Source organism: Rhopalosiphum maidis, chromosome 4, assembly GCF_003676215.2.
Source record: "Rhopalosiphum maidis isolate BTI-1 chromosome 4, ASM367621v3, whole genome shotgun sequence".
Classification (NCBI taxonomy): Eukaryota; Metazoa; Arthropoda; class Insecta; order Hemiptera; family Aphididae; genus Rhopalosiphum; species Rhopalosiphum maidis.
Window position 1 is genome coordinate 51,854,778 of NC_040880.1, and position 25,066 is coordinate 51,879,843.

Sequence of the window (25,066 nt, forward strand, 5' to 3'; positions counted from 1 at the left end):
TATATGATAAAGGATTAGGTATTATAAATAACACAATGCAAAACTTTTTATCTGAATATTGTCAATCAGTACGATGCGTTTTACATTGTATAAAAACCATTCAATAAATGTATATGTAATACATAAAAAAAAATTAATGTCTTAAAGCTGTTCAAGCGTAAGACTAAGGAAATGAGTAAAATAAACTTTATTTGTATCATTTTAATTTTTTTAATTTGTAGAATCTGACAAATAAAAGTGGATACTAAATGAGCATAATTTTGAGAAAATATGTCACATAAAATTTAGTTAAAAAGTTTGAATAATTAATGTATATTTTACATAGAAAGACAGATGAAAAAATATTGGTGGTTACAAAACTTTTAATATTAATTCAAGCCAACAGACTCGTGCAAAAAATTATTTCCGACATGAAACTCTGGAAAACATTACGTTTAAGGATTCACGTAGGATAAAGAAGTTTTTTTCATAGAATATATATTATAAATACATTTTTTTATAATCGCAGAGATTAAAACTTGGATAGAACAGTTTACATTACACGTGAGTAGTTTTGAAATGTTAAAGTAATTTTTATCATGGTAAATGGAACATAAATGGAAAATGCATTGATATAAATATTTGATTTTTTTGTGCATATTGGGTTACATGATGAGTCATTTAATATACTATAGTGTAAAAAATTGACGAAATATTAGTATAGACGGAATAATTCACTATTTATATAAATTATATTATTTATAAATATGGTATGAGCTAAGAGCTTCACGTATTTTAGATTTCACTGTAATTTCTATGCAGTATATTTAGAATGTTTTTTTTGCAGTAATCTTTATTGTGCGGCTGTCACTTCTCAAGCAGATTATACCGAATCCACGAGAAGAAAACTCCCTACTTGTTTTCCAGAAGCGGTGACTTTGTATTAAAACAAAATCGAATTAATCACAACTTGTTAGACTATAATGTTCTTATCGATATTCTTAACTCGTCTTGCATTACACTGTAACCGCCCTTATGCAAAATTAATTTTATGTAAAAATAAATAGTTCTATGCGGATAATCGAAAATGTTCAATCATGATTGACAGTTTTGACGTTAATGATGATGGATTAAGCAAAAACAAAATAATAATAATAAAAAAAAAAAAATTAAAAAAAAGACTGTGTGTTGTGTTCATCATTATTATTATTATTATTATTATTATTATAAATCTACGATAATGTCCTACCTGTCAGTATACAGGGCGCAGGGGTCACCATACACAAATTGTATATATTATATAAAAACCGCGTACTTCATAAAGGTAAAAATGTTTAATGTTTATAAACGACAAGATATTTTTTGAAATATAATATTATATCAGTTCTTCACGATTAGTTTACGTATGTCGACGACTATTGAGCACGCGTCTGGTACCTTTACGTAATAGTATTACTGTCATTATCATAATTACATATGTTAATGTTGAATATCTGCCGATACGCATGTAGGTGCGCCTCAGGTTCACCCTGTATACACCTATATAGAAAACCTTGAACGCTCGAAACGATATCTTGAAAACTTCATATGGTAATAATATATTATAATCTATGTATTAATATGTATACTGTATAGGTGTATAAATATAATGCGACATCACGCAGGTATATGATCGTCTATTGAAAAATTACGTCAAAGCCGGCGGACATGAAACCTAGTCGGCAAAGTGTATTGCACATAAATTGATATAATATAGGTACAGCATTAGGAAGATGTCTTGTGTTATCGTTTAGACAGAATTGCGTTCGAATCGAATGTCCTGGGTAAATATTATCTATAATTCATTTTTTTCAATACAGTGCGCTTTATTTTATTTTTTATTGTTTGTGCACGATGGAAAAATTGAATCGAAGCAAAAATATATTACCTGATCGATACTGGGGGACCGACATCGTTCGCCGTCGCTGGTCTCGCTCAAAGCGGTTGTTCGTTTTGGCGACCTGGGAGCTCTTTGGTATGGGTCCGCACTGCCGTACATGTCGGCAGTGCTGATGTTTAGGAGAACACATTTTTGTATAAAGTCTACTATCACAATACCATTATCCAGACCGTAGGCGAGCCTGCAAAAAGCGATGATATAATATTATACAGGTACATAGAATGGTACTTATATCATAAACCAGGCGATATCAAAGAATATTCAAAGAATTTTTCAATTATTATTTTTTCAAACGTTAAAGAACATAATATTTTACATCCTTCCGAGATTAGTAGTATTTGTTCTTGCAATTTAAAAATTCCTTGTATTTCGTAAAATAATGCCTGGTTCTGCAAGATAGAAAAATCTGATATGCCGACAACAGGTAATTATAAAATATTGGTGTAAGTATATTATATATTATATTTTACTTCGATATTGTACAGAGCAATTAACCAAGATTGCTTACTCTCCATTTTTTTTTTTTTTATAACAATAAATGTATAAAAAGACTATATTTTTAATTATTTAAATAATTTATATCACTTAAGGAATGTCTTATAGCAAAACAAACTTATTTTTCAAATAAAAACATCTTTTTTTTGTATAAATTATTAAGCAGATGATTTTTGAAAATGTTGAGTGAAACAAAATTCAAACAAGTAGTTTCTGTATTACTATAATATGTAATATGTATATATTTAGAAAATAAATGTTTATTTGATTTTTGAGAACATTTTCGCAGTAGTTTAGTAGCTAATGTTATTATTCCTATGTGTACCTAAGTGGTGATTTTGTGATCACGCCTAGACTCAAGCGTTTTGTAAATTTATCTATCGACTGTGTTTGTGTATAGTTTACACTATATATTAATTATACTAGTGTATAAGACTTAATATGCAATCATTATTATCTGTATACCTGGTTTTTGATATGACTTACTAATGATAAAATTGACCTTAAATTTTGTGGAAAATATCAATAAAAAAATAAAAAACGAAAAAGCTGAAGAAAATCAATCGAGTGGCGTGTACTAACTATAAAAAACAATGTAACGGTTTATTAGTTGAAATTAACTATACATAATATATTTTTTTAATTGATCTACGAAAATTAAATATTCTTAAAGCATGAAAAAATCTGCAAAAATGTTGCAATGAGAAAATAAGAAAAAATAATACTTATAATATTTTTAATTTGATAATATTATGTATTAGCATTGATAACACCTTTGAACATTGATTAAAAATACCTAATTTTAATAATAAAAATAAAAATAATAATTGCCATTGTTATCATTCCGCCATTTACTCCATACTTTTTCATAAACCTAGATTACTGTTGGTGTACCTAATATTAAATAACTCAAAAACTTTCCTTTCAAATTCGTACATCAAAATTCAAAACAAAAACTATCTGTTTCTTATTTTACAGTATAAAAATCTAAATATTTGAAAGTATGGATCTTAAGTATATTTAACTGTTCTAAAAATCAGAATTTGAATTAATCCATTATTAAAGGAAAAATGGGGGTGGTATATGTTTGGTAAATCACCCTGTACATTACGTCTGCAGTTACAGTGGTAAACACAAAATGTTCACTGTATGGATATAGGGCGTATAAAGCTCTCTAGATTATTCACTCGACGACCCTATCCCACCCAACAATACAAATCCGATGCGATTTATCGTATCTGCAGTGAATATTAACCACCGACATATGGCATATTTATAATTACATTATTGTGACCATTATAAAATAATATACGTATTATATTTATATGACCTAGATGTCAAAACGCCCAACCTATCATTTTAAGTGGTATCAGTCAAACGACATGATTGTATTATTTTTCACGTGGTGGCGTACCACTGGTTAATTGGGCATCACCCTTTTTGGCTGAAAAAGATAATCCCTTCTAGGCCAGAAAAATGTCTATAGAAATTTATATCAAATGTTTTTTATGAAGTTCTTAACGCTAAGCATGTCTATAAAATAATCATAATTTGTGTTTATTTTTATTTTTTAATGTAATAATAATTAAAAATAAATAAATCATACATTTTTTGAAATTAACAATATATAATTTATTGCGATTTAAATTGTTATATAATAATGACTGTCAAAACATAATATACTATATTAAAGTCGAATATTCATAAGAACAATTTAATTTATTAAAAATAGGTATTGTAATCGCGGAGATTTCTTCCATAGTATTTTACCACAACTATGGAAAAATATGAATAATTTATCGATGGTTTCTTACCATCGCTTAATAAAGACCACGTACCATTTTAAATCTAAATTTTAGTCTGCATGGTAACACTATTGTTATATTATGAACGGAACAGTATATAGCAGCGTTTCCCAAAGTGTGCTCCGCGGGACCTTAGGGTTCCGTCAGATGTATGTAATTATTTAGGAAATTATTTTATATTATATTTGGATTATTTATATTATTAAAAATCATTATTTTATATTATACTATATAGTATAGGTACTCACAGTCCGTACGATGAATTAATCGTGAGGGCGGTAATCTGACCGGGTGGTTCGCCATTGGTGGAAGGCGTCACGCACGCCAGACATGCTTGGAAGCCGGGTGGTTTCTTCTGAGGCCCGGTTCGGACCTTGACCAGCGCGGAACTATCATCGGACGCGCCCGGCGGTTTCGATGGCGCTTCTTCCGGTGAGCTCTCGGCAGCCTCGTCCAGACTCTCCGAGTATATCGGTATTTCAAGCATCTGAAAAACACAACCACAACGATGAAGATATTATACGATTGTGATTAATAGTATTATCAACAGGGGAGGTCTAATAATCTTTTCCGACGACGTATAAATAATACTGTGATAATATAAAAAAATCGTCCAAACGGTAATATGAGATTGGTATAATCCGTTGTGCTCGTTCAATAATATCGCTTTTGGTTGTACTACATAGTATTTTTGTCTAAAATATTAAATCTGTAGACGGATAATGAACATGAGTTTTGTAATAATTTGTTATGCACAACACAAATCATGACTGTTAATGTTGGTGTATCGTAGCTCTTAATACATAAAATTATCATCATCAGACCCAAATTTACATATATATTTTATATTTTAATAGAACAGACTTGACGTGTTTCGAGCACACACGATTTTAATGTTGGAACTTTTTATGGCATTTTTGGAGTTATTGATTTTGTTTTTAAACATTTTTTTCATTTCTCGGGTGATTAAAAAATATAAAAAATTGAAACGTGATCCAGTTTTAAAAATAAAAATAAATATTTTTTGTATTATTACATCACGTAATTGCACTATATTTTATTCACTTGAGTCTGACACAATACACAATCAACAATAAGAGTAAATTCAGTCTTGACATTGTCTTAATCATTGAGTCTCCGCGTTATTTGTCAATATTTTAATTACATATATAGGAAAATAATGGTTACAAATGCATTCATCGTTTCATGATTATTTGTTAGTTTTTTTTTTAGAGCATTCTACAAATACAGGCCCTAATTATTACAGTTCATATTCTGTTAGCGTACGGAAATGTCACGGTTTTACATGTTATTATGATTATTATTCACATCGCGGATCATGATATTACAGGGATCAATATAATACTTGATGAAATCGGCATTCTATAGTCGACTGACGAACTGTGTCCGGGTTGTACGTGATTATTTATTGCCTACACATATTATTATAATAGTCGAGGGAAAAAGTCAACGTTTGTTTGGGCTATATTAATATTTTATTTATCTCTCGCGGATTTGAGATAAAAATGTTTACGTTAAAATCCAATTAAATTTGTTAAAAATAAAAATATATTAGGTATTATTTCGTAGTTCTTGATCATCATTATTTTATTATTTAAATCTTAAATATGTGTCATTAAAAGTATGTAAATTTGGTGTTAAAAATTTATATGGCAATTGTTAAACATTTAAATCCATAAGTAAATAAATTATAGTCGAATTATACCAATTATTACATCCAAATTTATAAGCTATTTTAAATTACATTAGTAACATATCAAATTAACTTAAATGGCAAGAAAATGTTAAGAAAACGTTTATATTTTATAAAGTTGTGCGAACAATGAACTTATATTGAATGACGATGAGTAATATATTGTAACATGTTACATTTGATAAAAACACATATGTATGAAAATATGTATTTTTAATTTATCATCATTAAACAGGAAATAACATTATACAAAATTACTATATACATGGTGATTTAACAAGTATGCTCATACCTCATTCCTTCTGTAATAATGTAGTTACTCAAAACCTTATTTTTATAATTTTCAAAATATAAGTAAAATATTAATTATTTAGGAGATACAAATTTGATACATCAAAATCAAAATTGAACGTAGTAGTTTTTGAATAATTCAATTTTGTATAATTTATAGGATAATAAATCTATAATAATTTGGTTGATTTTTCAACATTTTTATTCGTAAAAATTACGTATGTTTAAATAAATACTAGATAATATAATATCTATTTTATATTTTTGAAAAAAATAATTTAAGGACTATTATTCTTAGAATAAACATTTTAGAAATAAAGAAAGTACCTATTTAAATTTTTAATTGAGTATGGAAACATTTTTAAAATAATTTACAGAAAAAAGGGGGTTCTAGTTAAAAATCCAAACACCTCAACAATGTGAAAATATGATCTATAAATAATATATTATATATAAACTTTAAACGATATGTCAAGTATTTAATAAAATAATTTATAGAATATTAAAAACGTGGTCGTACCTATCTACTTCAAAGTTTTTTATTATTTTATGCAATTATGATTAACGATAAATGAGTATATAAACAATAAATAAATAAATAATGTTTGATTATACTTATAAAGTGAATTGATATTTTATAATTACGTAACTCAGCCAAACGCTCTAGTAAGACCCATAATATATAAATATCTAAAAATTATGTCAGAATTTAAATTTTTAAAATAAAATTTACTTTTAGTAATAATTTTTTACTTATATTCTTAAACTTATTTGTTAGTCTGTAATTGTTTTGTAACTGATATTTAAACGTGTAAGGTAATTAAAATAAATAGTATTGCTTACAAAATAATTTAGTTTTAATATTATTTAAGCTAGTCCAACTAGGGTTTATTTAAATGTATTATTTTATGTTTATTAAAAATATAAATTTTATTATTATTACAATGCAAGTATTTTTTTTTAAATTTATTTAAACTAGAGTCATCTGAAACAACACGCATGTGTAATTATTTACCTAGGTATAAAACAAATATAATGTATCATTAAATTATGTAAAGATATTGTTAAAATAAATTAATTTCAATTTCAATTAAGAATACTTAAGGCTGAATAATTATTAAATAATATTTAAATAAAATATGTGTAGTATTTAAATATTTTTTATTCGTCTGGTTACTGTTCATGTTATTACAATATTCAATTTTAAATAGTTTCTTTAAACAAATAAAGAAGTGTAAATAGTATTCTGATGTAACACAGTATATTTTTTCGGTGGATTATTTTCTAATATTAAGATCAATATACCTAGTATTTTAATCAAGAATGTTTACCAAGAAATCTTGAAATGTAATTTTGTGTATGTACGGTTGTAATTATATATGTAATACATCAGAAATCACTTGACATGTTCAACTCATACAGAAAGGATCAATATGAACTATTAAGAGTCAAAGAATAAAATGTGTTTTAGTAATGGGTTGATACTGAATTGTGAATATATACATATATATATATATATATATATATATAAATTATTATTCTCGACGTTTTTTGAGGTTATACTAAACGATATATCTACCATACATAACAACGCGTATATAAACAATACACTATATAACAGAATTATTGCACTTAAATCTGATATATAGCTTTATACAAATATCCGGTTCAGGTCTTTCCTTATTTGCATATAGTATATATTCTCTACCCTATTAGCTCTGTATACACTGCATATATTCTTCAAGCAAACATAATATATAATGTACACTTGACTACGGTCTATGTTTAGTACTACCGTGTTTAGCTGATGATCCGCAATGCCGTACAATATTTATGGCTTGTACATTTAGATAGTAAATATGTGATTAAAAAAGACTTAAAGTCTTTGTATAGGTATAGAAAAGCAATTGCTTTAAGCGCGATTTATTTTTAAAAACATTTTCGATACCTGTATAACATTATATAGTAGGCCAGCCACCTAGGCGTAACGTGGTATATACCTAAGTATATTATGTATACACTTAATACAAGTAGGTATAGCGTACGTATTATAAAGTAGAGTCACTACTGTACCGTGTCGTATAGTATTGAATATATTCAACTTGTATAGGATATTTATGTTATTATATTATATTACCGTGGTTTCGAACGTGGATTCAAGTTTGCGGAATTTGAATAGCACGACGTATGACGAGATGCCGGCAACTGCTAATTTTCTGCTCTCCGGACAGAACGACAACAGTTGCACGGAAAATTGATCTTCGTCACCGCCTTCTGGTGATTTTGACCTGGCCTTTTCGAATACCTTGGCAGTTTTCAGTTTGTACAGTACTTGTAGACTGCCGGCACTTGCGTCCCAAAACCGAACGCTACCATCCGTGTGCCTGTAATAGTTCGATCGTAAACACATTAGCTACAGTACCGGGAGTTTGTAATTTGCACCAAATTAATGATATGTAATATGCATTACTGCAGGTAGTCGAAAATAGAATTTGTAATTTACACTAAAATGATTATTTATTTGTTCGATTATTGAATATTCAATTTTGAAATATTCGATTATTTCTTGATATCCTCGTTGACGTCAAGACTAGATGGACACGAATGATTTTTTTTTATATTCATAATTATTATATGATTTAGTATAAACTTACAACATATGTAATGTTACATATACACGTAGTATAAGCAAAGCTATTTTATTTTTAAAAACTAAGCTAAAGTTATATTAGGAAATAGAAGCTTGTAAGGTGGTACTATCAAGATACTATCGAACAAATAATCGATTTTAATTTTGGTGCAAATTACAATTCTTATTTCTTACTACCTGAGGATGGTGCATATTACATATCTTTGTTTTGGTGAAAATTACAAACACATTTAAAAAAAGTTGACTACAGCCACAATACCTATTAGGTATGTCCTAATAACTCAATTTATGTGCATTATTATTGACATCTATGTATTATGATCGGTAAATTATGATTTTATAAATTCTAGTTGACGATAAACCTACGTAAAAATAACGTATACACTACGTGTAAAATTATTTCAGTTCCATAAAAATTGAACATTTATTAATAGGTATCATTTTTAAATTCAATAAGCAAACGGTTTGAAAGCCATTAAAAAAGTGTTATTTTATCCGCGTTCATCAACCACTCAGCAGAATCATAAATTAAAATGTATTTTGATTTGTCAATCTATTCTATTCCTTTCACGAATATCGTCACGAACTGTTGGACTTTCTATACAAACTTCTAAACACGTTATTATTTTTATTATGAAGTTCTATAAAGTAATTTAAAAATATCGTGAATTCTACTCTTTTCTTTAAATACGGTCCACTTACTGCAACATTTTTTTTTCACGGTACTGAACAAACCTTTTTATTAGATATTCTTTAAGTTTTGAGTAATCCGATAAGCTCATTTTGTTATTCAATCGCTCTAAAATAATCACAACAGTAGCTGAAATAACCATGTATAATCGGATTACTTGGTCGTTTATTTTTAGTGGAAGAAAATCGAGATATCAACGGTCACAATAATTGTATTACTTTATAATACTGAAAGATAAATAACAATATGTTCAATAAATAAATAATTAATATATTATGATGATTTTTAGGAAATAATTAATATTTAAATCGTATCTTTGGGAAATTCAAATTTATAACTCTTAAACTTAGAGTCTCGATTGTTGAATATTATATATGTACCTAATAATATCATTGGCGTGAAATCTTAACATCGATAATAAGAGTTATTTTTACGTAAGTATTACACTCCGACACAATAATGAAACATATACCTAATATTATGATGAAACAATGTAAAAACAACAATTTTTAAATTGTATAATATTATATGTACCTACATGTTTATGATAACGTCAATCGCTATAATATTTGCTCTTTCGATTTTTTTGATTTTTATTTAGTTCCTTTAAAATACAAATGATTTTTCGGAGCTCTTTTAATTTCTTTAGAGTTTAAAAAGATAACAATAGGTTAGGATTTGTTCTATTGTTTTTTATGTACTTATATGAAATCAATAAAATTAATTAAATTTCTTTTTTGTCCAATGTTATTTAAGTACGATCACAATATACATTTAATACGTACAAAAAAGTACAAAATGTTATTAAATAAAGACTAATGGTACGTACACTACAACAAAATTAGAACACTATCGTTGAGCAAATTACATGAATGTAGGTAATTCCCGTAATCACCAATACAAACAGCATAAGCATCTATCCAATGTAATAATATTCTTATTCCTGGTCTACTCACCCAGTGAGAATGATCTCGTTGTAGCTGCAGGATGTCGGGCTCCACTCACCGCCAGCAATGGGCCACTTATTCTCGCTGTAGCCGGTCCGTTTAGATGCAGATCTCGAGCCGACCGAATAGAACGCTGGTATCAGGTCCGACGGACAATCGGCGATGTAATGGACACACGAAACGGGTGACTCGTGAATGTCCATCGGATGTGGGTTCTCAAAACACGGGTATCCCGAACTGAGGAGGTCGATCAACACAAGATCGTTTTGCATGAGTACTGCTACGGCATACGGTTCTTGGACGTCTAACGTGACGGAAACCGAAACGATTAATGATTAATAATAGATAAAGCCAAGGCAATGAGGTAAGTACACAATGGTGGTACTATGGTAATAAGTTTGAAGGCAAATATGGTGACGTAGACGCGGTAATCGTGCGTAGGGATGGCCATCCTTCATATACAAGGATATTTATAATAATTGAGATGGATTTCCGTCAGCAGCGCGTACAGTAGGCACGATCGATAGGTGTTAGGATATACACAATGCTCTAATTTATAAATGGTTATTTATCAGAACGGAGTCAAACTTAATCTCCCTCTAGGAATTTCTCAGATAAAAGTTTTTTCATTAATGCAATTTACTAATTTGTAATTCATTTAGGTACTTGTTATCTATTTATTTAAATTGTTCATTATAGTTTTTGATTATTACACATAACAAATAAAATTATATTATAGTAAAATATAAATAATTAATTTCTAATTATATAAACAATAAAAACTTTGTGTACCAGATTATACCTATAACTAATTTTAATCTCAGTCAATAATTTAATTAAGCTATTGTTGTAAGTAATAATTTATTATTTTTAAATTTTTATTGTGTACATTGTAATAGGTGTATACATATTTTCGATGGTTAAATATTCTCTTGTTTCATAATAAATATTAAACAAAATGGATTCCTCAAGTTGTATAATATGATACCTATATTAGTATACGATATATTTTTGTTAAAAACTGATGAGGTACGTATTGAACATAGCAATATTAGCGTGTATACAACTAAGAGTAGTACAAAAACAGAGTTCATTCGGTATAACAATCTCTAGGTGATTTTAAATGTTATTTTTCTGTTCAAATTATATTTCATTGATATTTTAAATATTTCTTTAATAAATAATATATACTATACACGTTGTATTTTAATAATTTAATAGCAAGTACTAATGTTTACGATCTTTTTTCATAGAAATTGAACAGTATTTAAAATTTAAATCCTCTGACTATTCACGACAATATCAGGGATTTTGCCAGTTGTCTATTGTCATAGGCTGAGTGAGTTAACCTTCGTGTTATAATACATTTTCCTCTGGGCGTATACACACTACCTATACACTATGAACAAATTATACAAGGTTTTAACCCTTGGCTGTATAGTAATTATAGTTGTATAATAATGGTTGTTATAATAATACAAAATTATTATAAAATCGTTATTAGTTAATAATTTATTTATTATATTTAGTTCTAAATTAAATAGATATATTTAATACATTATATTATACAGTATTTATCTAAATAAGTAAGAGATTGAGAAGTTTCCCAATGCATTGTTTGTGATTTTAAAGTTAAATGAAGTAACTTAAATAAATCATAATTTTTTTGTTACAGATCATTTTAATTAATTCCTTAAAAATTGTATAACTTCTAAGCTTGCAATATTTTTTCATGGTGAAAATTGTAGCGAACAAATAAATATAGTGCTATATATGCATTGAATTATTTAAAGATTTATGTTAGAAATCTCTTTATTAATAACAAAGTAAAGTGGTGTACAGCGATAGAGAAATACATTTTTTCTTATAGAAGTAGCTTTAGCGAAATAAAACAACAAAAATAATATCGTCCCAACCACTGCTATGATGATAACTCAAAATTAGGGAATTGTGTGTGGATTTAAATATACGCTTTCAGTCTCAAAATTAGTTATAATTGTGATGAGAGCAAACATGTGTGACGTTACACGTTCTACACATCTTATCTCGAACACCTCTAAACATATTATATTAACGTCACCATAGACTATATAGAGAGACGATCAAATGAAGATAGGTATGATATGTATAATGCTATTTCAGTTTTCAAAATTAATCCAACCGATTTTTTTTTTACCAATTTATTAAACAGTCTCATATAAGTTACATAATTGATAATCGTTGCAGTGGTAAGTTGCGAATCTGTATATTTACTTGTTACATCATAAGGGAGGTAGACGAATTAAAATTAATAAAAATATAAATTCGTATTTAATTATGATGATTATATTATCGTTAATTACGAATAATAATAATAATGCAGTATATCACTCACTTCAAGGGCCCAATCGAATACCACTACTTATCTCCGCTGACCCGTAAATAATATGCCACTGACAAGCACACGTCAGCCAAAGAAACGTCTAATTTTATTACATTTATTACATAAATATAGGTACTAACCGCTGTTGTAAGGACTTTCGCACAGCGTAACGAAGTCGACGATGTTGTGGTCCATTTCGAGAACGGTAGTCGTTTTCCCGTGCATGATCGTTATACTGGGCACGCGGCCAGCAGTATCGGCGGTCAACCCTCCGGAAAATATCAAATACGATTCGCTGGCAATGACACATAACGGAAAATCGTGAGAATAGTATGATTTAAAAGCATAAGGGTAGCATTAAAAATTTTTTATGTATGTATACTGTATAGTATATATACATATATAAAGTAGCATTAGAGAAGTAAACATTTTGTACATATTTTATATTTTTATATGCATATCAGCGAAAAATTTAATTACGGCAGATTATGAAAGAAGAATTATTTTATTGTTTATGAAATATTTTTAATTTTCGTAAACTTACCCAGATTTTGATGATTTCCATTCAACTTTTTGAATTGGCTTGCATGATTCTGTTTTATTTTTTGCTAAACAAATTTTAAATAAATATTTAGATACATAAATTAAACAAGAAGATTATAGATGTTTACTTGGTTTAAAATATTAAAATATTTATTTATTTATTTAATATTAGTTTTTTTTTTCGGAGGAGGAGAAGGGCAGTTAAAAATAATTTCATTTAATCTGAGGGAAAAATAATTAGTAATTTAGGTTGATGGCTTAAGTTTAAGGTCCATTTCAAGTTCTTAACAATTATACAGGTTAAAACGGCCATTAACTTTATTTTTAAATGGTAAGTAAATAAAAATAATTATAATTATCATTGTCAAATGTTTGCTGACCGTAAAAAATAAAAAAAGAATCCAATGGTTACAAAAAAAGTTTATTATAAATAGAATTATAACGAATAAACTTTAAAAAAAATTGAATATTCATAAAATCATTTTGCTTAAGTATTTTGCAAATAGAAAATAATATTAAAATTAAAATTAAAATGTAAGAAAATGTTGCATAGTTAATGATTCCTGATCTTACAAGTTATTTCTAAAAGAAACATTATTCAATATTTTTTATCTAGTATCTAATTATAAAAAAAAATAATACATTAATATTAATTATGACGCTAGTAATAAATAATGATAAATATAAATGAAACTCATCAAAATTAATATTAATAAGTATGCATGTGCATTATTTAAAAATGAAATATAATTTTTATTAGATCGTTCATGTTTTATTTTCGTATTATTTCACAGCACAAATAACGTACAAATGAACAAAATATTTTTGAACTGCAAAAGAATAAATCACAGTTTTTTTATTTTAAATAAAATACATATTTAAATAATATATTAGCATTTAAATCTTAATCATATCTACTATTATTTGGCATTAATTATATTATGGACATTTTTACTTGGTACCTACATATAATAACACTATTTTATAGATATATGTTTGCATAAATTATGAAAATGTTATCACGATTTTGGAAATATGGTAAAAAAAATAATTTAAAATTTTATGTTTTATAGTCCGTAGGTTATAAAAACTCAAATATACATTTATATATTTTTGTCTATGAAAATATATAATTAACACACGCATTCTAACTACATTTTCTGCATTAGGTTTTTAATTAAAAATTTAAAGATATCATTTAAGTAAATAGTAATTTTTATAATGTGAATATTCTGTAAACTAATTGACCGGATGACAAATAGTATTATTGATACCACACGAAATCAATTGAGCAATATCAATTAAGTATTAACTTAATTGTTATAGCATAATAAATATTCACCGTGAGGATAAATTATATTTGCTGGTTTTGAAGACGGCTTGACATTCCACGTGGTTAGACTGCCATCATTGTGACTGCACGTAAACTGTTTCCCTTCAAAATGCCAATCTATTGACTTGAGCGAGTCACCCCATTGCCAGCGGCATTCGGGTTTCTTTGTCTTCAGGTCCCACAACACCATTAGACCAGTCTCGAAGCCAATGAGTAACTGATAGTTTTTAACAAATTTATTAAATTATATTATTATATTAGATAAATATTATATTCAAGTGATTCAATATCATTGCAGGACTACAAACCTATTATAAAACTAATAGTTCACTACAAGTATGTGTGTTTGTCTTAATTCATTTGCTTATTAAGATATAGATACTCGTAGATATAAAGTATATTATATGGAATGTAATTGATAAAATAATAACTTGTATTTGTACTACGATAACTATAGTTTTGGAAACGGCTCCAGATTACATACAATTAAATTCCTCATAGTCAAAATCGTCGATCGTTAGTATGAATGCGTAGGTCACATTCATATTATATACTATATATACATTACCTATACCATTATACCATCATGTACGAATGAAATCATTGTGATTTAATACACGAGACTTATTTTTCGTTCAAAATGAAAAGCGAATATGTTAAATAATGAGTTCTTTACTGTACACGTTAAAGTGGTAAACTCAGTGAACTTTGGTTGAATTGAATTAATTACCGTAGCTGAAGTAGAAATGACGTAAAATTAAAGAAAGAAAAACCCACTCGAAAACTATCCATGAAATTCCCATTCATATAAGCAAAAACACATACGCTTATACTTAAATATATATATACAATTTAAAATATTTACAAAGGCCTTATGATACACAAAAGATATTGTATACGGTTTTCAATATGAAATCGATATAAACACAGACTTAAAGTTAAGGGCTCGTGTTTTTTTTTTTAACACTGACTTCTTGACAGTAATGTAATTATAATAATAATATATTAAAACTACAAATATTAATTATTTTTTTCACCGTATATCTATTAAAGTTACAAAGATCAAACCAAACCGAAAAAAATAGATTTAAATTCAGGGTTTTCTAATTTTGAAATCAAAATATTTTTATATTCTTTAATTTAATTTATTTTAAATTAATTATTTTATTTTTAATATAATAGGTATATATTTTTAATTAGGGATTAATTCTAGTCATAAAAGCTACAACTCCTAATTATTAGGAGTTAGGTACTTAAAAAAAACCGAAATCAGAATCAAGAGCCTATTAAAAAATAACTGAGAATCAGAACCAAAAAAACCACGAAGTACCAATTTATTGAATGCATCTATGCATATTATTATTACGTCTTACAAATTTGAAGTTAATGTTATCTATATCGAGTGTTCTATTTAACGCGAGACACTTATTATTTCAAAAAACCAAATAGTTTTTTGAATATATTTCAATCTTCATAATTTTAAATCGTTAAAAAAAACATATTTCTAAAAATATTTTATTTCTATTTTTAATTATTTTTATCTTTTTTAATTCCTTTTAACAAAGTAAAATATTTTTTGGACTATTTAAATTCATAAATATTGAATTTTTGACGAAAAGTTTACGAATTATTACATTTCAAGTGGAGTGCAAGATATTCTTGGCGAAATGTTGGTCCATAGCGCTCATTTAAACTTTAAATACTTATAAAGTTATAACTAATAAACTATTAACATGCAATATAATTTTGATAAATCGAAATATTCCGAATAATATTCTTAAGATTTAAAAATTAAAAATGTATTATGTCATTCAAAAGAGTAAAAATATGATTTTTAGAGAAAAATGTTGTCTAAATAACGATTTCAAATTATGTAAGAATAAAATATATTCAAAAGAGTTAATAGTTTTATGAAATAATGAGTGTCTCGCGTTAAATGAATTACCCGGTATATTTATGTCTTACCTCGCGCTTGATAGAATTGTTAGAATTGTTACTATTTAGATTATACTATTGATTGATATTATCATGTATATACCAATATTGTTGTTTTAAATCAAATAACTAAATCAACTACATAATATTATATAAGTGGTCAATAATCGGACATGTGTCAACAATTAAAAAAAAAAATATACACTATATTCTCACTATATTTTGTATACATTGATCTTTATAGTATATATTATGTACGAATAGAAGATAAGTTTTTGTACATAATAAACGTGTTCGTAGATTTACCTTGCTGGAATCTGCAGGATTATCGCTCAGGTGCACGATGGGTCCTGGATGGGTAGGTCTGGTCCTAAAACAACAACAAAATAAATTCGATTTAGATTAAAATAACCTTGAACCGGTAATTGTGAGCGAGATAAAGGGTAGCAAAAAGAGTAAGGGATGGAGGAGAAAAAGAAGTAGGAAGAAGTGGCGGCGGGTAAGGTATAGTCACCGAGGGCGGGACCGAAATTAATTTCGAACATTCGGACTCTAGGCTCGATGTTGTACACCAAAATTTATTGCCACTACACTTAAATCCGGGACGTATAATGGGATTATATACGTACTCTGACGCTCATTTTCCAGTCTGCAAATACCTACGGTTCGGGAGAGGGTCTAATACCGTAATATATGAATGAGCGACGCGTTATTAACGACGGAAAGTAAATAAAAAAAATAAAAACAATATATATATATATATATACCTTCCCGCGTCACCGTTAATGAGGAGAAATTCATGTGGGGTCTTGTACATATAGGCACTGTTCATATATATATCATACATGACTTATATTATAATATTCTATATCAGTAGCTGCGGGCGCTTGGGGATGGAAAAACGGCGTTATTTCTACCACACCCTGCCTGTTATATATATATTTACCATCCCCGCTACCGGCAACCTCGAACGTTACGGCTGTTTTGAGATAAACCTTATGTAATATATACTTCTAAACGTATTATTGTTTAGATAATAATTTATAACCCAACTGTGACGCCCATTACTCCCATCATATGAACTATAGCATGATTCTAACGTTAAATCAATTTGTAAAATAATATCACCGGGCGATTACAATCATCATATAAGTATATAATAAAACATATTAGGACCTAATAATTAGGTATTATGATTATAATGTAAATATTTTCACTTTCTGATGATGTTATAAGAATTATATGTAATATGGGTACTCGAAATTTGTAATATTTACATGTTTATAATAGCCTGATACGATCATCAATTTCTTTTTCCATACACCTGAATAAAGCATATGTTAATATTATTACACTTCGTAGTTTCACTGTGCAGTAAATTAACTGACACATTTTATACGCTCTGCACAGTTTTTTTTTTTACCACATCACATCATCTTGCTGCTTTTGTACGGTATTTATAATAACTTTGTTGCACGCATAAACTTTCGTCAAAGAAGAGTAAGATTATGTAACTACCACTGTTATTGTCTACACCATTACTACCCAAACTACTATACAGGTATTACTATATACTACTCAGCTTACAATTGTTGTACGCGAACATTAAGAATTCCTTTAAAGCTATGTATATATATACTTAAATGTTTGAAAAGTTTACGAGTAACAAAAACAACAGGCCATTTTGTAGTTCATAAATCTTTTTTTTATTTATGTGTATGGTTAGTAAATCTATCGTCGGTTTTTGCGGCAAGGACTCACATTAATAGTGATGGGACTACCGGGGACGCGGTCGAAGTGCAAACCCTATTCTGACAGCTTCGTAAAAGGGTGTGCTTAAGAAGGTCATATACCGTCAGTGATTATTTAAAACCGGCAATGTGAAAAAAACAAATAAACTTATAGATGCTTTTGCGCAGACGTTTATAAACGGTCTATACGCAGAATCCACTCGCAGAGAACAATGCAACGGACTATAATATATCACGTACGTACAATACACGTTAATTCGAACTTTGTCACACATCATTACTTGTTAGGTATACATATCCACGTCACCGTATCAAAGCAAACTGATACGACGAACAGTAATATATATATACGTTATACACGTGATCCAAATAAATGATATACTACGGGACGCAATATTTAGAGCTGATACTTGATAGAGCAGACCGTTCAATTACACAGCATTGGAAACGGTTGCATGTAGCAGGGTATTTGTGGCTCGACGTGTAAGATCATAATAATATATGGGCCTTACAATAATATATTAGATTTAGTCCGTCGTCAAATTGCTGTAATTCGTTTTGATGTAAGTACCTACGCACGTCACAATTCAGAGTTGTAAATAAACTACTACAATTACATGTGTGAGAAATAAACCTACTAAAGTAACACATATGCATGCAGAATACAAAACATTATTTATAAGATTAGATAATAATATGGTAAATGACATGATATATGTCCGCAACGAATATATATTTTAGAAAACTGTGGTATTTTTTTCACGGAATCGTTGTTATTTTTTAAATTTTATTCTTAATCGTATCGTTATTGAAAAAAAATCCTAATACGTAGGAAATAGAAAAAATTGACAAACCCCTATTGAATGAATATCATCTATTATAAAGTACAAGTCTACAGTAAATGTGATTAGAATATTTATAAATGTCAAATCAAAAGATGATTTGTAAACACATCAAAAAAAAATTTTAATAAAATTAATATTATACAGGTATTATGCATTTTAAACGAGCGTGAGAGATATTTCGTCTCGGATTAATTCTAGAGTATCACGTAGTAATTAAATAAAACAAAAATGTAGCTATATTTGTAAAAAAAAAAAGAACCATTTGCTAAAAAAAAACTTAGGCCGGCGTACCTACCTACAATAATAATAAAATATAATATATTGATATAAATTATCGTTTGAATATCATCCATGGAGAATTGAGGGATAGAAATCGGGAAACATGCTGTACTCTAAAATACACCTATAATGTATATATGTATGTTGTATCTATTTCGCCTTCTGATCCGTTTTGTGAAATGGATAGAAATTTCATCCAGTTCACGAAACGGTACTTCATTTTTTACACATCACGTAATTGCACAATGTGGACAACTTTTCACAAAACGAAGGCGCATATTTAGTAATGCCGAACTTACACATGATGAAACGAATAAAAAAAATATAATTTTTATTACCATTTATCATTTTACCTTACCCATTTCACGAAACAGGCCAGAACGCGAAATTAATGCGACTATTTACCGTCTAGACTTGAGCGTGTCCGTCAAAACGGTAGTATTACGCGAATCTAAAATATTGTCGACTGTTACTGCGTCTAAAAATCATTAGGAATACCTACGAAACGTAAGGCATAAGTCCAATTAAGTACGTTTTTAACGCATACAATTTTCAATCTAAATCTTATTACCCTAATTGAAGTGTTTATGCATTGCAATTTGCAATTAAACTGTAATGGTAACTATTCGACCATTTATAGTGAAATCTAAAATTACTTTTCACATGTATTGCGGGTGGCGGACCAGGCGCTATTTTGTAAGTTGTTGTCTCGAGGCAAACACATACGGGTCGCCCCACAATTATTAAACTATATATTATGTACATTGTACATACGAAATACCATCTAAAATACATACCTAACGTTAAACTGACGGTGAACCGTAATTAATGCAATTGATACAGTAGCTATATGTAGTACATGACGATCTATTAAAATTAAATGTAAAACACTCGTATTTTTAGAAAACGGCAAATGCTAACGTTTTAGGAAATTTTTTTAACTATTTTTTAATATAATATATTTTTAAGTTTTTCACTTTTTTGGATGGCTATATACATTTTTAATTTCATATTCCAAAGTAATATTATGCTTTGAAATAAAGAACTATTTTCAAAAACATTAATAGTTTTAGAAATAATGTTTATCTCACATTAAATGAATCATTCGCTATATAGTCGCTATTTGGTCATTAGAAAGTGCGAATTATGGCAAAAATGTACCAATGCACCACACGTGCACAGACACTTCTAAGTTCGCAAAACTACGCGTTTAATGATGAGCTAATGAGTCACCGCGAATTTGTTTGCTTATATAATTTATATAAATATTATTAAATATTTACATATCATATACAACATACATGTATTATAATAATAGTATTATCTATCATTTGTTTACGGTTTTACTCGATGAATATTTATGGCGTTATAATGTCGCGAGACTGCATATAATTATTATTACATATACGTCACGTTAATAATGTATTTAGATAGATTTTGACAAAGATGAAACGAAAAAAAACAAACGACGATATATGCACATCGGATACATTTTATAATAACACATAGATAATAATACAAAACAAACAATATTGCAGTATAATTCTGATCATGAGTTTCATAAAAAACGATTTAGTGTTATGTTTGTACTGTACATGGTTGACCATAAACCATTATGACAGATTTTCGGGAAGAGTAAAAATATGATTGCCCATTTGCCGTTTTTTTTACATCGGTTATAAATAAAAATAAGATCAAACAACACCAACTTTTATTATTATCAGTTTTCCTTTTCAAACGCACACCATGTTGTCCCTATGACGATATATATCTAATAATATTATGTAATACGATCCTGTTCTCCGTTACTTATTATTTTATTAATGTATTGATTTTTATTAATATTTAGTAGTTAATAACTTACATACTACAGTTTAAAATTGAACAGTATTTTGGGGAGAGGGTGAGATTTTTCAAATTGCTATTTAAAGCCTGCATTTTAAATTCCTTTAAATTTATTAAATTTATTAATTTCAATTTGATGTAGGTATATTTTCTTTCCGATAAACGATATACTATACCGCGTGTCCCAGAAAACAGAGTACACTTTATCACTCATTATCCTTTAAATAATTTTCAATTCTGTTTGCGGGACATTTAACTAGACAAATTATTCATAAATTCCTATGACTTACAATTTTTTAACTCATGTATTTTGTGCATGCGCAACACAACTTCGTTTTTTTAAACTGTAACCCCTATTTTTATTATCATTTTCGAATTAATTAATTTTTTTTAAGAAACTTTTATCTATCAAAATGTATTCTAAACCCAAAATTGGCAGTTAGAGCTAGGTATAACTTTTAAAAAAATGTATTAAATTAAAATTTAAGTTAACCTATTTTTTCGTTCTAAACACCATTTGATACTTTATACATTTATTATTAATAATATTATTTACTATCTATGAATTATTTAACGGAAAACGGCAACATTCAATATGTATAGGTATAAATAAAACACTAAAACGCACATTTTTTTTATGAGGTCTTCACTGAAAATGCTTAGATTTATTTTACAATTTTTTTTATACTTTGTTTTATATTAAAAGTATGAATAGAATATCAATTTTAAATCTATATTTTATTGTTATTGTTTTAAGTGAAAAAGTATAGACAGTTCTGATATTTTTAATTTTAAATGCTAAATCTATAAAAAAAAAAATAATTTAACTGGCTTTTTTTAACCACAACATAGAATGCAGTCAGTCATCTAGATAAAAATAAAATGTTTAAATCTATCAATATGTATGTGAAATATGAATATGAATATGTATCTACCATAAATATTTTAGAAGAATTAAAATTTATACTTTGAGTGCGAGAATTTTGATAGTTCCAGTAGATGTATCAAGTGTAAGAATTAATTTAAAACTTAACTACACAATATCAATTAATATCGTTTTATAATATTTATAATACATCTAAGAATACTCTATACTATAAAGTCTATAGTCTGTAATAATACAATATCAAAATATTCCAATTTCAAACCATGAATATAATAAATGAAAAAATATAGTCCATCATATAATAAAATAAACATTATTGTTAATATTAATAGGAAAAAAGTTTATACTAAATTGTCATACAAGATTTTTCTATACGGTTATATTTTTATCGAGTCCATTTCTTTTATTACACATAATGTGTAGATATTTTAAGATTATAAAGACGATATCGAATCTTATTATAGATTTCTGTCATTGAAATTATAAAATTACCTTTTATGGCAATTTAGTGTTTACGATTCTAGTGGTGGTGTCATAAAAACGGTAATCATTCAGCGTACAAATTTAACGAGTTTGACATGAAGCCTGAATAATAGCTTCTACAATATATAACAATATCAAAGAGAAAAAAATAAAACATAATAATAATAATATACTAATAACGATAATATAATATAATATTATAATGATACGAAGTACGAAACAGAGTAAAAATAAACGGTTTTCAGGTTGACGTTTCAGTGAAATTTTAAGTGCTTTCAAAAACCATATTGCAATAAACTACATACACGACGATAGACATGACGTGATATACGAAATCTATGAGCGTAAACTTTTACCAAGTTAACATGTTGCAGTTACACTGCAGATTGTGGGAACAATAATTATTATAATAATATTAGTATTACACCCATATATTGTTATATATTATAATGATACGTAACTCGGCTGAGACACCTTAATCATCAATAATTAGAACGCGGCGTTCATGAGGTAAGTATATATTAAATTATATGATGCAGGATTTATAATATAATGTGATACATCCAAATTCGTATTAAATATTTGCAAGGTTATTCGTACCTGTCATCAACTTTATTAAAATTATTAATACTATATCAAATTTGGCACAATAAGTATTTTTATCTATAGTCCAAAGAAAATTGTATTTTTGTGTTACTTACAAAAAATGTTAAATAATATGGACAATTTAGAATAATATTAATTAAATTACTTATTTTCAGTGATTGATTACAATTACAGAACAACCAAATACTTATATAATATTATCATGGAAAAATATAAGCTAGGCCATCAAATATACAAAATTAAATTAAATTTACAAATATAGATTATGATAAATTAATAAATCATCGTAATTAAACATTAAGTATACCAAATTCACAATGTTGAGGTTTTGGTGTTCCTAAAAAAAAAATTAAGCTATAATTGTATATTTTCTGTGCTATCACATATCTCCATCGTAGAATTAATAAAAAATAATAAATACAATTTCCTATAGGTACCACCTTACACCTACTATACATATACATTGTTTATGAAATACCTTTCATGCGATAAAAATGTTGAATAGAAGTAGCATAGCACCAAATTTAACAAACTTCTAATGTAAGGTTAAATTAAATAATTAACAATTTATACGATATTTCTACAAAATAAATATTGACTTTCGACTCATTTTTTTTTTAAATGAGTTATTATAACTTTAAAATTTAAAATTTTGTTTCTGTAGATCATTAACAACTTTTACACTTTTTTATGTGTCTTAAAATATTGAATTTTAGAACATGGGAGATTTTTTCGTATCAACTACTAAATTTAATATAATTTTTGTCTACCTTATATAATTATTATTTTATTGTTAGTTTTTGATCATTAAGAATGTCCCGTAAAATACATTTTTTTCCTTCCCTTCCTCCCTGTTATCAGTTGTTTCTGTCAAATTGGTTCTTAGTTTTACTTCTATTAATTTTCATATACGGCTTATCCATTATTAGAAAAATAAAAACAGAGTTTATACATACACTTATGCCTAATTCGAATTTTCATTAGAACTATTTAATAAAACAAAAATGAAAAAAAAGAATAACAGATTTTTGAAAGATGGTGATATCACATGGTGTTCCTTAGAGAATGTTAACCGATTTTCTATAGTCATTAATTAATAACTATTAGTCGAAATAATGTTGCACACGTTAAATTAGTTGAAAAGTATATACAATGTACATGTAAGTTTACACATTCACTCAATTATTATAATAATATTATATTTGAACGACGTGTTAATTAAATTTTACACCGTATTTATGGTTATATTATTATCATGTCCACCTGTATACAATTATAATATGTAGGTACATAACATCAGATCATTATACCCTTACTGGTTTATTTTCAGAATATACCGCATTGCAAGAAATAAATATAATATGAGTGTCAACGACAAATAAAAAATACAACTATATATAATAATACAATACTATAGTCTTTAGTATTAATATTACTAGTACTATCAGTATAGCTATTCTGATTATGTTAATATATTAAAAAACAAATTGTACATTTAATTATTTATAAGTTGTATCAACCAGAAATTTGTATAGTTAGAGTAATGAAATTTAGTTTTAATTCATTCATGGACAATTCAATTATAAGACATAGGTTTAAAAAAATTTAGCGTATTAATTTTTTTTTTTGCAATTTTGAAATTCTTATTTTTTTTTTATATATATATTTATAAAATAAAACTAAAAAT

At 27.3% G+C, this 25,066-nt stretch overlaps 1 protein-coding gene across 4 annotated transcripts in view; it reads right to left on the reverse strand.

Annotated features, from left to right (window-relative positions):
* LOC113555917 (syntaxin-binding protein 5) overlaps nt 1-25,066 on the reverse strand; it is a 137,298-nt gene that overhangs the window by 31,268 nt on the left and 80,964 nt on the right. For all 4 annotated transcript variants that reach the window (XM_026960537.1, XM_026960536.1, XM_026960538.1 and 1 more), the window contains exons 5-12: nt 16,991-17,054; nt 14,759-14,966; nt 13,418-13,481; nt 13,014-13,168; nt 10,521-10,815; nt 8,361-8,607; nt 4,467-4,705; nt 1,907-2,099 (exon numbers count right to left, since the gene is read on the reverse strand). In XM_026960537.1, the coding sequence (XP_026816338.1) occupies nt 1,907-2,099; nt 4,467-4,705; nt 8,361-8,607; nt 10,521-10,815; nt 13,014-13,168; nt 13,418-13,481; nt 14,759-14,966; nt 16,991-17,054 (1,465 nt within the window). The remainder of the gene's footprint in view (nt 1-1,906; nt 2,100-4,466; nt 4,706-8,360; nt 8,608-10,520; nt 10,816-13,013; nt 13,169-13,417; nt 13,482-14,758; nt 14,967-16,990; nt 17,055-25,066) is intronic.